General features: G+C 52.2%; 1 protein-coding gene across 1 annotated transcript in view; it reads right to left on the minus strand.

The window, feature by feature from the left end:
• Positions 1 to 13700, minus strand: part of LOC109277780 (transmembrane protein 132B) — a 366439-nt gene that overhangs the window by 34279 nt on the left and 318460 nt on the right. Inside the window, 1 exon segment of the mRNA XM_053901892.1 lies at positions 9622 to 9765. Within this exon segment, the coding sequence (XP_053757867.1) occupies positions 9622 to 9765 (144 nt within the window).

A 13700-nucleotide genomic window follows, 5' to 3' on the forward strand; every position in this document is an offset into this window, starting at 1 on the left:
CAGACGTAGGAAGAAGAGAACACGCTCTCCATGATCCCACTTATACAGAACTCTAGAAAATGAACACTGATCTTCAGGGACAGAGAGAAGAAGTGCATTTGTCTGGGGAGGACTGGAGAGGGACAGGAGGGGCGTATTACAGACGGGCAGGAAGAACGTTCGAGGGTTGAGGATACGTTTGCTATCTTGATTTTGATGACGGACGATTTGGAACGTCAAATTTGTATGCTTTAGTATGTGCAGTTTGTTGAATATGCATCGTACCTCTGGAAAAACGGTAGCCTGTGAGAGCGGCCGCCACACATCGCCTGTGTGCCTAAATCCATTCATACCTGTGCCTAGCACTTGCAGGTAAGTGACCCAGTTAACTATTAAAGTCTGTGTAACTGATTTGAGTTCCTCGGGAAACCCAGTGAATTTGACTATGGAGCTGATACGCTCTGCCCACCATCAAAGCTGCACGGCGGGAGTTTAAATCGTGAGCCAAGCCCCACACCATCGACGAGGGTCCCTTCCCCTCCCGTTGAACGCACAACAAATATGTCTCCAGGAGCCCCAGGCCCATGCACAGACCCAAGACTCCAGCACATCCCGGACCTTGGACCTGAGCAGGGCAGGGTGGAGGAGAGCAGACGGGAGGCACCAAGAGAGGAGGTTGGGGAGCACGTGGCCACGTGGACGGAGGGGGCGAGGCCAGGAGGTCGGCGGGCGGACTCTGGCTCACTCTGAGACTTCTCTGCATTATGCAGAAACGGTTCCAGAATGTTCACTCTTCATCAGAGATGCAAAGGCCGAAATGAACAAAAGAGCTAATCAATATTGAAATCACAGTGGTGCTGATGGGAACACAGTGCTGGGAATGCAGCAGGACCCATCCTCCGGCCAACAGGAAATTCATGCCCCGTCCCCAATTAGGAAGGAACAGTGCAAGTCCAAATCACCAGCACAAAGAAGGACAAAATGAGGCAATAACATCCAAGCTGCCTGACAACTTATTCTTAGCCGCCTGGCTCCTGGTGGTGGGCAAAGGAAGGAAATTCATGCCCAGAAATAGAATAACAGTGTTCTCGGTAGGAATTTTTGCCAAGCATCGCTGAGAGAGAGAGAGACATCGCCTTAAGCCTCCTTTGGATTTCTCTGTGTCTCCTGCTAAATAAAATTCGGATCAGTCTGAGAGCTTCTTGGGAGCCCATTGCAGCCCAGAGCCGACAAGGACCCTTTCAGGAGAAGTCAGAGCAGAGACTGTTCTGAGCCCACCGCTTCATCGGCACCTGGGGGGTCCTGACAGCGTCCCCCGTCCCACCCCCACCCGCGACCTGGGGTTGGGGGGCATCTTCCTCTCATTTACCTGCTGTCCCGGGGGCGGGAGGGCCAGACTGACAGCCCCCGGCAAGACGTGCTTACGGAGCTCTTTCAACAGAATGACTTCCCAACACTTAAAAATCAAAACTCTTACCCAAAGGTCTGGACTTCCAGACACATCCGTCTTTAAGTCTGTCTATAGGCGAGCGAAGAAACGGGAAGAAATGTCTGTCCACGTTTTGGTGCGATGAATTTGGACACGCGGCGGGCTGATGTTTGGTCAAAACCCACCGAGCACAGCTCCTCGGTTTCGAGCTGTAAGATTCGGTGACGCCCACACCCACCGCGTGGGGTCGTGCGGGCCGGACTCTGTGCCTTCTCTGAAACCAGCAGAGCGGAGTCTGGCCTGGTGTCGTGTGTGCCTAAGACGTGTGCTGCTGTGGCTGTTCACTCTGATGGACCTTGGGGACAGGGACACCCGTGGGACACAGACCCTGCCCTCGACATGCACGAGGACGTACAGCGTGCAGAGTCCCGAATCCGTATATGCACGCAGGGACACATAGAGTTGAGGACCCAAGGGGGCACACGACGGCAGGAAGGAGGTGGCCGCACCGAGTCGGGGCCCCCAGAGGACACCAGGATGCCCACAGGTGCAGGGCTTGGGGAGCAGGTGCCAGGCACAGGGAACAGGAGCAGCACAGGGAGAAAACGTGCAGAACCACAGAGAGAAAGGCAGATGAGCTCCTGGATCCAACTTTGCCTGAAGTCACCTGGCTCTTTTAGCTGTACAAGTCAATATATTGCCCCCTTTGGGGCTTAAGACAGTGGATTTGGGTTTCTATTACTCACAACCAAATGAAACCAAAAAAAAAAACCTCACCAATGCAGGATTTCACCACTACCTGCCCACTACCCCCGACCTACCACACCAGTCCAAACCAGCTCAGATGTGCTTCCCCAAAGCCCAAGATCAGGACACACCTACCTTCCCCTGGGTCCTCTCTATACATCCAACCACTCAAGGAGCGTGGGCTCGCACAGCCTCTGTAGGTGCTGCCTGACCCAGGAAAGACAGGTGCTCGATCAAAGCTGATACCCTCCAGAGGGGACTTCGGGTTCTCTTTAGTGACCAGCTCCCCACACGTTGCTGAGCAAGCAGCAGAAAACTTCGTATTTTTTGCAGCACATCCACTGTCTTCCAATACCCCTCACAGACCAACTCTGGAAAGAAAATCCTTCCCTGGGGCAGAGAAGGCTTTAACATGTTAATGCCCTTTCCCGAAGCCTTTAGCCTCTCATTATTACAAGTCCAGCTGATACTAGAAGGCTGGAAACGTAATTATTGCAGCCAAAAAGATGGAGGGCACCGTCTTCAAGACCAGCATGAGTTTACACATTTCTCTCCAAGCGTGAGTCAGTGCCTCCCCCGCTGACGATGTATGGCTGGCTACTGTGGTTCCAGAGACCACAGTTCGTTGACGAACAGTACAGTCACCAACACATGAGAACATGAGGCCATCACTGAGTCGGGAGGATAGATAATCCAAAGATTAAGTCATAATTACGACATGGAAACTGCATTTTCTTCCTTCTTCTGTAGAACTTTAAAAGAAACTTCGCGAAGAAAAGAAAACGTGTTGTAGTGGGCAGCGTAGAGCCCCTCCCCGGATGTGCCCATGCCCTAGTCTCCAGAACCTGTGAACACATTGCCTTGCATGGTGTAGGGGGTTGACCTGTGGCCCAAAGTGGTATGTCCAGGGTTCGAGCCCCTGCTACCTATGAATGTGATCTTATCTGGAAACGGGCTCTTGTAAGCACAGATCTTGAGACAAGATCACTCTGAATTAGGGTGGCTACTAAATCCCCTGACAAGTGTCCTTGTAAGAGAAAAAGGTCATACGGAGACACAAGGGCAAGACCGAGCAAAGATGGAGGGGCTGGAGGGACGCAGCCACGGGCAAAGGACAGCTGCAGCCACCAGAAGCAGGACGAGGCAGGAAGGATCCTTCCCCAGAGCTTCTGGAGGGAGTAGAGCCCTGCCAATAGGTTGATTTCAGACTTCTGGCCTCCAGATCTGGGAGAAAATAAATTTATGATCTTTTGTGGTCTTTTCTTTAATGTGTATTTTTATTTTTGAGACACAGAGAGAGACAGCGAGAGTGGGGGAGGGACAGAGAGAAGGGGACACAGAGGATCCGAAGCGGGCTCCGCGCTGACAGCCGCGAGCTCAATGCGGGGCTCGAACGCACAAACCGTGAGATCGTGATCTGAGCCAAAGTTGGACGCTCAACCGACTGAGCCACCCAGGCGCCCCTAAATGTATACTGTTTGAACTTCAGAGTCGGTGGGAACTTGTTACGGCAGCTCTAAAAAACTAATATACGGGGCAAAGGTAGTTGAGATAAGCATTTGAGGTGAAAGGATTATCCTGGGTTGTCCAGGTGGGCCTAATTACACCCAAATCACAAAGGTCCTTAGTAAAGAGAGGCAGGAGGGTGGGAGTCAGAAACACAATGACAGAACCAGGGGTGAGAGAGGGAGAGAGAGATTTAAAGGTGCTACGACAGCTGACTTGAAGATGGTGTGGAGGGGCCACGGCCAAGAATGCAGGTGCCTCTAGAAGGCGGAGAAGCCAAGGAACAGAAACACAGCCCCACTGACCCATTTCATTCATTCATTCATTCATTCATTCATAAAATCTTGTTATTATTTATTTATTTTGAGAGAGAGAGAAAGCATGAGCTGGGGAGGGGCAGAGAGAGAGGGAGAGAGAGGATCCCAAGGAGGTTCCGTGCTGTCAGCGCAGAGCCTGACCTGGGGCTCGATCCCACGAACCGTGAGATCGTGACCTGAGCCGAAACCAAGAGACGGACGTTCAACCAACCGAGTCACCCAGGTGCCCCCCTCACTAACCCATTTTAGACCCCTGACACCCAGTATGACGTGGTAACAAATGTCACTGGTTGAAGCTACTAAGGTGACGGTAGTTTGTTATAGCAGCAAGAGGAAACTAATCTACCAACTTCCCGGGGGTGAACGTGAAAAGGAAAGTCTTTGGCAAATTCAGGAAAAGTCCATTAGCACAGATTTCCGGATGAGAAAGCCATGGAATGATGCTTTGCTCCTGGCTTGCGGGAGGGCTCCCCTGCCCAACACAACGTCCCAGATGAACTGAAGGGGACTGTGTCCCCACGTTCACTGCCCAGGGAGCTCCTCACCCGTCTACGTGATGGTTCCTCGTGTATACACGCACAATAGTAGTGTCACCTACCTTGAAGGCTTCTTGTGAAAACTAGATGGGCCAACATTTCTAACGTCCTCACTCTAACAGGACCTGTCGCCTACTACGTTCCCAACTCGTGCTAACTATTAATACCAGTAGCTCGACTGTCCGTCCCCAGCGACAGAATTCATTCATGCGCGTTCCACCTTCGTACCTCCCAAAGCTCTTTATGCATTGCCCCCACGCTGATCATCGGTAAGTCCTCCTGGAACAAGAGCCTCCCCCCGAGAACCCAAGAAGGCTTGGATCACCGTGTCCGGGCCAGGTCATTACCCAATGCCACGTCCCTTTGACTGTGGAAAACCTCCCCCGCTCCCTTTCAAGATTTCCAGGAAGAGGAAATTCAGTGGAGATGTTCCGAGAAAGACGAGGCAGGCAACCACTCTCGCCTCACAGACAGGTCCATCTCTGGGAAGGTCTAGCATTCATTCATCCTTTGTTCGTTAATACATTCGACAAATATTTATTGAGCCCCCACTGTGTTCCAGATTCTGCACAGGACTGGGGAAAGCACCGTTACCAAAACAAAGCCATGGACTCTGTAGACCTGTATCCCACAGACCTCTGTAGCCCACAATCAAGGAGGGGCTAAAATATAAAATACGCAGATATGAATATGGATGTTGGTATTTTAGATATAACATTCACTGATTGATCTATTGCAGACCAAGCATCACGTGGCTTCCTTTAGATATACACTCTTATTTAATCATCCCCAAAACTCCATCTTGGGATTCTATCATGCACAGATTTGAAAAGCAAGAATTCAATTATATGTGCTTGGAATAACTGGAGGTTGCTATCTGACAACACTTGCATCAGAAGACGTAAGAGGAGGATAAAAGAGAGACACATATCTTACCATCAACTCTGCTCAAATCTAACTTACGTAGATACCCCCAACATTCCCTTCAATACGAACTATGCCCGATAATGCCCCCCGAAAATTTGGCCACAGCTCAAATGCAAGGAGACATTTATTCAAAAAATATCAACTGTCTTGGGGCACCTGGGCGGCCCAGTCAGTTAAACATCCGACTTTGGCTCAGGTCATGATCTCGCGGTTCATGAGTTCAAGCCCCACATCAGGCTCTGTGCTGACAGCTCAGAGCCTGGAGCCTGCTTGGGATTCTGTGTCTCCCTCTCTCTCTCTGCCTCTACCCTGCTCATGCTCTGTCTGTCTGTCTGTCTCTCTCTCTCTCTCTCAAAATAAATAAATAAACTTGAAAAAATATTTTTTTAATTAAAAATAAAATACATCAACTATCTTTCGAACTTTGTGAACCCAGGTTTTCTGTCAAGGATTTTCAAGGATTACTTTGATTACCGTTTGTTCTGACCTACACGCTGACTTTAGAACAAATCCCTGCAGAAGATCCCACACTGTATCATTATCGTCCTCTTTTTACAGATCAGGACGCTGGGCTCAGAGATGTTAAGCAGTTTGTCCAAGGTCAAGTAGAGAGGAAGGTGGAGTCGGGATTTGAGCGGACATCGTTGGACCGAAATCTTGACCAGAGGATTCCCTGCCTCTGACTTCTTTGTCTTTCGACTGAGCTAGAATGGCTTCCTTTTGATTTCCACTCTGGGGACTTAAATGGCACAGATGTACTCTGTCTCCCGAACGGTGGCCCCTGGAAGGCTTAGAGAGAGCTGTCCTGTGTCCCTCTTCACCCCACCCCTGTCCCTTTCCTTCTCACCAGGCCCCACGCTCACACGGGCTCCGACCACCCCTCTGTCACCGACACCAGGTACCTCCCCCCCCAACACCCTTGAGCAGAATACAGTCCAGCATCCAGTGCTGCCCCCCCCCCCCCGCCTAGAAAGACACAAGATTCCGGTCAGGGTGACTGAGTGAGATCAGCATTTGTGGCTGACTTTTTATAGAATCCAGGGCACGAGAAATACCTCACTTTCCCCCGAAATGTGCTTTCAGAAAACCAGCAGCAAGAGGGCGACAAGAAATGACAAATGCCCTGCAAGCCTCCGTGTGGGAGCGAGAGGGGGTGGGGGGCAGTCGTGATTTGGAGGGCCCAGCTCCAGGTGGGGGTCCCAGGAAGCAACGTGGGCAAACGACTACCTAACCTTTTGACTTCATCATAACGAGCTGGAAACCAGATTTCTATGTGAATTTGACAATTTTTACAGGATGGCAAAATTTGGATATTACACACACACACACACACACACACACACACACACACACACTCTATTATTAAGACGCATCCTCTACTGTGTGTGGATTTTTACATAGAAGTTCTCAACGTAAAATTTATCCCTCCCAATCTTGCCAAATTTGGCCAAGCTTCCAGCCTTTCAAAGTCATTTGTGTCCTCGGTTTCTGTCCCTCCAACATCATTGAATCCCAAGTCAAAGAAGCCGATCTGTTTACAATGTACATCTTCCTAAATTTATACTTTTCCCCTTATTACCTAAATCACGGTCCCAATGCACAGAGTTTCCAAGGCACAAAGATCTTTGGTGAGCCCTGCAAGATTCTCCCTGGGGATCATAGTGTTTTCTGCAACCGTAGAGGCTAGGGGGTCTCCCCAAGGGGTGCTAACAAATGTGTCCCGTGTTTGGGAAATGCCCCTGGGATGACACTGAGGCCAGGGCACAGCTCTGCAGGTGACACTGTTCATCTCAGAGTTGAGGCGACATTTCCTACAAATAGTGACACTAAACCCATGACAAACGCATCACATCCAACTCATTAATACCCCTCCCTTGATTCTAGCCCCCGGATTTGCAACAGAGCCTGGGCTCCCCTAGAAAAGTCTCAAAAGCAGCTCCAAGCTGGATGGTCTGCTCACTCTGGTTTGTTCTTCTGAAGATCAGGTCATAATTTTCTGGAAGAGAGCTCCAACTTCATGGGGCCATGGAGAGTGACAGCTAAGTTAAAAACAAACACAAAACCACAAAAATCCAAAAAAACAAACAAAAAAAAACACCCAAACTACTGTCTTCCAAAGCAATTTATCAGAAGATATTTCTAGGTTACCTCTGCGAAGGGGAAACAAAGCAAAGGCCATACTCCAAGGCGGCAGAGGAGGGAGCCCACCCTGGGAAGCTCCCCCAGGCTCTCGGGAAGGAACACACATCTAGGGGCTGCAGACACAGGCCTTTTGTCTGGGCCACCATCACCCAGACGCCACCTTCATATGCCACGGCCCCGTGTCTCCCTCTGGAATGACATGGGAACAGTAAATGAAGTGCACTGTCAAAGGCAATCAAGGGCGATGCACCATCAGAATTTCTCATTCCGTGCAGATGAGCTCGTAGGACTTGGCTCAGATCTTCCTAAACTGTGAATACAGAAGGCCTTAGATTTGTTTAATCAGACCTGCCCACAGAGTACAAGGCCCGCCAGGAGCCCCGGGGCAAGGCGGCGTGTGCTTTGAAGCTAATCCCCTTTCTGTCTCCAGGGAGAATTAGCATTCCAAGCCCAGGAAGCAGGCTGTGCCAAATTTGCGTTTCCTAAGGATTAACTTTTTTTTTTTTTTAATTAGGGCTCACAGACACATCAAATCTTCTTTATCAAAACCATCTCAGGCTTGAGGCACAGCCTCCTGGAGGTCACTTCTACCCGGCGAGAAGCTGGAGGCCTCTCTGTCTACCGCAAAGTTCTTCAGCCTGGGACCAAGTTTCATCTAACCTCTAAACAGGAACCTGTGACAGGCGAGGAAAGGCAGAACTCCGTGCCTTGGTTTTCTAAAATGAATGAATGGACGGGCCCCGGGGGCTCCCTTAGCAAGTTAACGGAGAAAGGACCTTCTGAAGTTTTAAGTCTTTTCTCCATGAATCGTCTGCTGCAAAAGGAAATGGCCAACCAGTGTGCCAAGAAAAAAACAGGCAGAAACTCTAAATTTGGTGCTTCAACCAGACCCCTGCAAAGAACATGAAATAAACCACGGGCTGATCCCTGGCTGAATTTGGAGTCAGAGACACAGCTAATTAGAATGAAGAATCCAGAGGAAATGCCCCATGGCCAGATCACTCAAGCCATGAGCTGGAGCCCACTGGTGCTCAAATTACATTAGGAGGCACATGGAGGGACTTTTATTTTAATGTATGTTAACAAAAAAATTAGTACGTCAAGATCGTGGATGGTAGTGTCTTCATGATGAGGTCCCGGGGCATATCGGTTATTTTAAATAAAAGTTACTTAAGAGACAGGCTGTATAAGGACACTCAGCTCCTCCCCTCTCGGACCCTAAAGAGCTCAAGTGAAAGGTACCCTCCCTGTGTCAGCAGGTAAAGAGACATCCTTATCACGGAGCTTGGAAATTTAGAGAAAGTGGTAACACAAGAAAGCAGTATAAACATCCCTTGTTTCTTTCTCCTCATTTGCCGCCCCAGCCCTCATTCTTGATAGAATTCCTTACCAGGTGCTTAGCTGAGCTGTCTGGTAGAATTCCTTACTCGCCGAAGCCCCCAAAGTTAAGTTTTCTCTGTCCTGTCAAATCCTCACAGATTCATTGCCTTTTTGTCTAAAAAAGGACAAAACCCGCCTGCCTTGGTCGTTCCTTTATGCCTCAATTTCATGATTGGGCCTCTGCGCCCACGTGAAAAAACTTTGGTTTTTTTCCCCTCCCGTTGGTCTGTCTCATGTCAATTTAATTCTCAGTCCAGCTGGAAGAATCTGCAGGGTAGAGGAAGAATTTTTCCTTCCCCTCAGAGGCTAAATTAGTATTTAACTTTGAAAAAGTGGGACAGTTAAAGAAAATACAGAGTAAATAATGTTATTTACACAAGAAGTTGGCAAACATCGAGATGACATGCGGATTGCTAAAATTAGGGAAATTTTGTCCTATGAACAAAAGGAGGGGACGAAAATTGTTTCTGCTCGAGATGCCGGGGGTCCCCACTCCGGGAGGGAAGCAGCGCACCTGCACGGCCCCTCCAGGTCCAGCCAGGCCCCCCACTCCTCAGTGTGGTCACCCTGGCGCCAGCCCCACGGGACCCTGGGACAGCGGGAGGGGCCCCCCGGAGGCCCGGACCCTCGCGAGGCCCAGCGGAGAGGCCCCTCGTACCTTAACGACGTCTTCATCCGCCGACCTGCACTCCACAGCCGCGGACACGTCCACCACGGAGCCGTCCTCCTGAACGGCCACGACCTTGACGGGAACCGAGACGGCCTTCCCGGTGAGGACGGCCGTGTTCAGCACCTCCGTGTCCTGCGCGGGAGAGCAGAGGGCACAGGTCACACACAGGGGAGCCCGTGAGCAGGCCGCTGCCACCGTCCCCCTCCCCCTGCCATCGAGACTCCGTCTGCCCGGACCCAGTGCGGAGGCCCCGCGGCTCGGCAGTTCGGGGAGGCCGGGGACAGTGCATCCCAGGCTGAGCTCCCGGAGCCCGACAGCCGCGCTCCCTCCTCCGCCCCCAGGGACAGGGGCACGGTCACCCCTCCCGGGACCCTTCCTGCCACCAGCCCCCTCGCTCCAGCCTGCGGCCGGGCTCCCCCACCACACGGGTGCTCTCCAACGGTCCCCAGATCTCCACTCCGGGGTCACTCGGTGGGCGGTCGCCTGTCCTCCCAGCTCACCAAGACCGTGAACGCGGCCCTCGCTGTAGTTTCAAATGAAGACCCGTAACTGGGGCGCCTGGCGGTTCAGCCGGTTAAGCGGCCAGTGTTGGCTCGGGTCACGATCTCACGGCCTCACATCGGGCTCTGTGCTGTCAGCGTAGAGCCCGCTTTGCATCCTCTCTCTCCCTCTCTGCCCCTCCCCCACTAGCTCGCTCACACGCGCGCTCTCTCTCTGTCTCTCAAAAAGAAACATTGAGAAAAAAGATTCTTTACAAAGAAGAAGAAGAAGGAGGAGGAGGAGGAGGAGGAGGAGGAGGGGGAGGAGGAGGAGGAAAGTAACCACACACAGAACAAGGAGAACCGGTCAAGGAAAAGCAACCTGTGCCTTCCGGAGCCGACCGCCAGCCCCCTTCCTCCCCCAGGCCTCCCGGTCACCAGGGTCCCCTCCAAGCCCAGGGATCCGCGGGCGCCTCGGCAACGTCTGTCTTCCTCTGCTGATCCCCGGGGTCCCGCGGGGGCCACCTTCGGGACTTCTCCCCCGCCTGCCACATTCTTGCTGCCCCCACGACCACCGCCACGGAGACCCTGTCCTGCCGCGTGGACAGCCGCCACGGCTGCCCACCCACCTCCCGTGTCCACGCCCCCCACGACAGTTGAAGAGCATCCTTTGTATGGCAACGGAACTCGCAGCGTTTCTCCCCTAGGTTGCAACCCTTGGAAAGCCTCCTGCCGTTTGTTGTTAAGATTAAGTCCACACTCGGGGCGCCTGGGTGGCGCAGTCGGTTAAGCGTCCGACTTCAGCCAGGTCACGATCTCGCGGTCCGTGAGTTCGAGCCCCGCGTCAGGCTCTGGGCTGATGGCTCGGAGCCTGGAGCCTGTTTCCGATTCTGTGTCTCCCTCTCTCTCTGCCCCTCCCCCGTTCATGCTCTGTCTCTCTCTGTCCCAAAAATAAATAAAAAAAATAAAAAAAAAATAAAAAAAAAAAGATTAAGTCCACACTCGCGGCCCGCGGCCATCTGACCCTGACCCCGCCTCCGGCTCTCTCGCCCCCCCACCGGCCCTCCCACGGGAGCCCCCCAGACCTCTCCCCAGTCCTCACCCTCACCCCCGCTCGCAGCCACGCAGAGCCCTCACCACACCCGCGCGTCTCAGCCTCCACACCCGCTTCTTGGGGGGAGCGGGGCTCCTCTGCCCGCCACGGTGTGGACGGCGCGCCCAGTCTGCCCTGCGGGAACCCACCCCCGATGCTCACCCCGTGTTCATCTGGTGCTTGTGTTTCCATGTCTAACTACTCATCAGACCGTAGACTCCCCAAGGTCTCGGCCCCCTCTGTTCTGACCTCGTCCCATCCCCGGAACCGGGGACGGAACCTGGTGCGTGGGAAGCTGTGCGGGGGGACGTCTGGCGCACAGGCTCCGGGACTGGACGGTCTGGCTTTGGGCCTGGCTCGGCCCCCGTGTCAGTGGATCCCAAGTCCCAGAAGGTCCGACTCCAGTGAAAGACCCATCGCGGGTTTGACTGCACCTGTCGCACGACCAGACTCCGGAGGCTCCGGCCGCCGACCCTGGTCCAGTGACCCCGCGAGGCCAGGGCTACTTCTCTGCTGTTCTCCCGGCCACTCCCTCAAGCGAGCCAGACGGCGCCCGTCACACCGGCCATCTGTCCGCGGTCTCAGCAGGGGGAGGCAGGCTGGGGGAAGAGTGCACCCGCTCGTCCTCGCCAGGAAGTCCAAGGCTTGTCGCACGGGGAGCCACCTGCGGAGGCGGCTGGCAGAGCGGGCGTCCCTAGTGAAGCTGGCGGTGGAGTGCGGGCGTGCAAACGGCTTTCACAGTCCGTTCCCGGGTCCGCCACAAGGCACTTCCCTCCCCCCGCGCCCCAGTTCCCTGATGTGGGACACGGGGAGAACACAAGTACCCACCGCGTGGTGACCTCGTGAAGGCTTAGCGAGACCCTCTACGTACAGAGCTCGGAACGGAATTGGCGGCAAATGAACAAGGGCTGCATCCGTGCAGCTACTGCCGCAGATGCTATGAAAGGTTTGCTCCAGGAATGAAGTAAAGAGCCACCAGGCAGGTCCACAAAGGGACTCCGGGAAAGACGCTCCTTCCACACTCGTCCCAAGAGTGAAAGTCAACTAGAGAAGCCGGTGGAAGCCGGGCAAAATGCCGCTCAGCAGCGAGGTCCCCCAATGACACGGTCGCCTCCACCAGACTCTACCCAACGGATAATTGCTTCACATTCTCTTCTCAGTCTTGGATCCCCTAGTCTCAGCTCAAGCACTAAGTGGGTCCTGTACCTGGTTTTCTAAATGACCCCCTCATTATCCACCTTAAAACTGAAGATCAGTAAGAGGTGGGAGTCAATGAGTAATAAATAATAATAATAATTAACAGGCAGTACTCTAAGTACTTTGCATGTAATTAATTGCTTGTTCAGCTTACTCCACAACCCTTCCAAGATAGTTCCTACTGTTATTCCCGGTTCATAGATGATTTGTTACTCACCGAAATTAAACCTAAAATAATAGCTACTCATCAGTAAAAAAAGCCAACTTTGTAGTGAGTATTCGTAAACAGTGCCAGCCCAATCTAAGAAAGATGAAAAAAAAAATAAGTTGGTGTTTGGTTTTACGTATGTCCTCTCCCCTGGACGGACCCTCAAGGAGTTACGTCCAAAACCACATAACTACAGTCCATGTATCTGAATATTCCGTTCTCCCCAGGGACATGAGCTATAGGCACCTTTATATTTCAGGTGTACATCAAGGACAGGAAGCAGGAAGCACTGCAGAAATTGAGACGAGAACTCCCCAAAGGTGGGACAGTGGTGTGGGTGTGGACGAAATCACCACGGGTGAAAGGTGAGGGACGGTATCGTGATTCCACAACACATGGCTAGGTTCTGCTCCTAACGCAATCGGGAAACTCGATACGGGGGTGTTTGCCGTGTGTAACGGGCAGGCATTAATTCTGCCTGATGAGCGTTCACGGATGCTGAAAAATCCACCCAAGTTTCTGTTTGAAATGACAACGTTTTGTTTTTCCTCTGGGTATCATCCTACTCTGCTACCAATGAATGTGGCTTAGGTGGTGCTGACCCCAGACCACTGAGTCAGGCTCCACAGAGGAGCACACACACCAAACGTGGCCCTTCGAGGAGACTGATTCAAGCGAAATGCAGACAAAGGAAATCAAAGACAAGAGCGGGACAGGGCAGATTCCTGGAAGGTTTCTGAGTTTCTGAACCCAGACACATCAATGTCCGCTATCTTTGGAAATTTAGATATACATACAAAAACTTTTACTTAAGCCTATTTTATTTTCTTAATTTTTAAAAAATGTTCATTATTTATTTTGGAGAAGGGGGGGGGGGAGAGAGAATCCCAAGAAGGCTCTGCACCCTCAGCGTAGAGCCCCACGCAGGATCCGAACCCACGAACCCCAGCCGAAATCGAGTCAGACACTTAACCGACCGAACCACCCAGGCGCCCCAAGCTGATTTTAACTGTAAGCCAACTTACACCTGAAAGTCTTGACGAATACATGTGAGAATAAGCAACATGCAAGGCTCTAAAATGAGCTCCAA

Source organism: Panthera pardus, unplaced genomic scaffold, assembly GCF_024362965.1.
Source record: "Panthera pardus isolate Hobbes unplaced genomic scaffold, ASM2436296v1 HiC_scaffold_14, whole genome shotgun sequence".
NCBI lineage: Eukaryota > Metazoa > Chordata > Mammalia > Carnivora > Felidae > Panthera > Panthera pardus.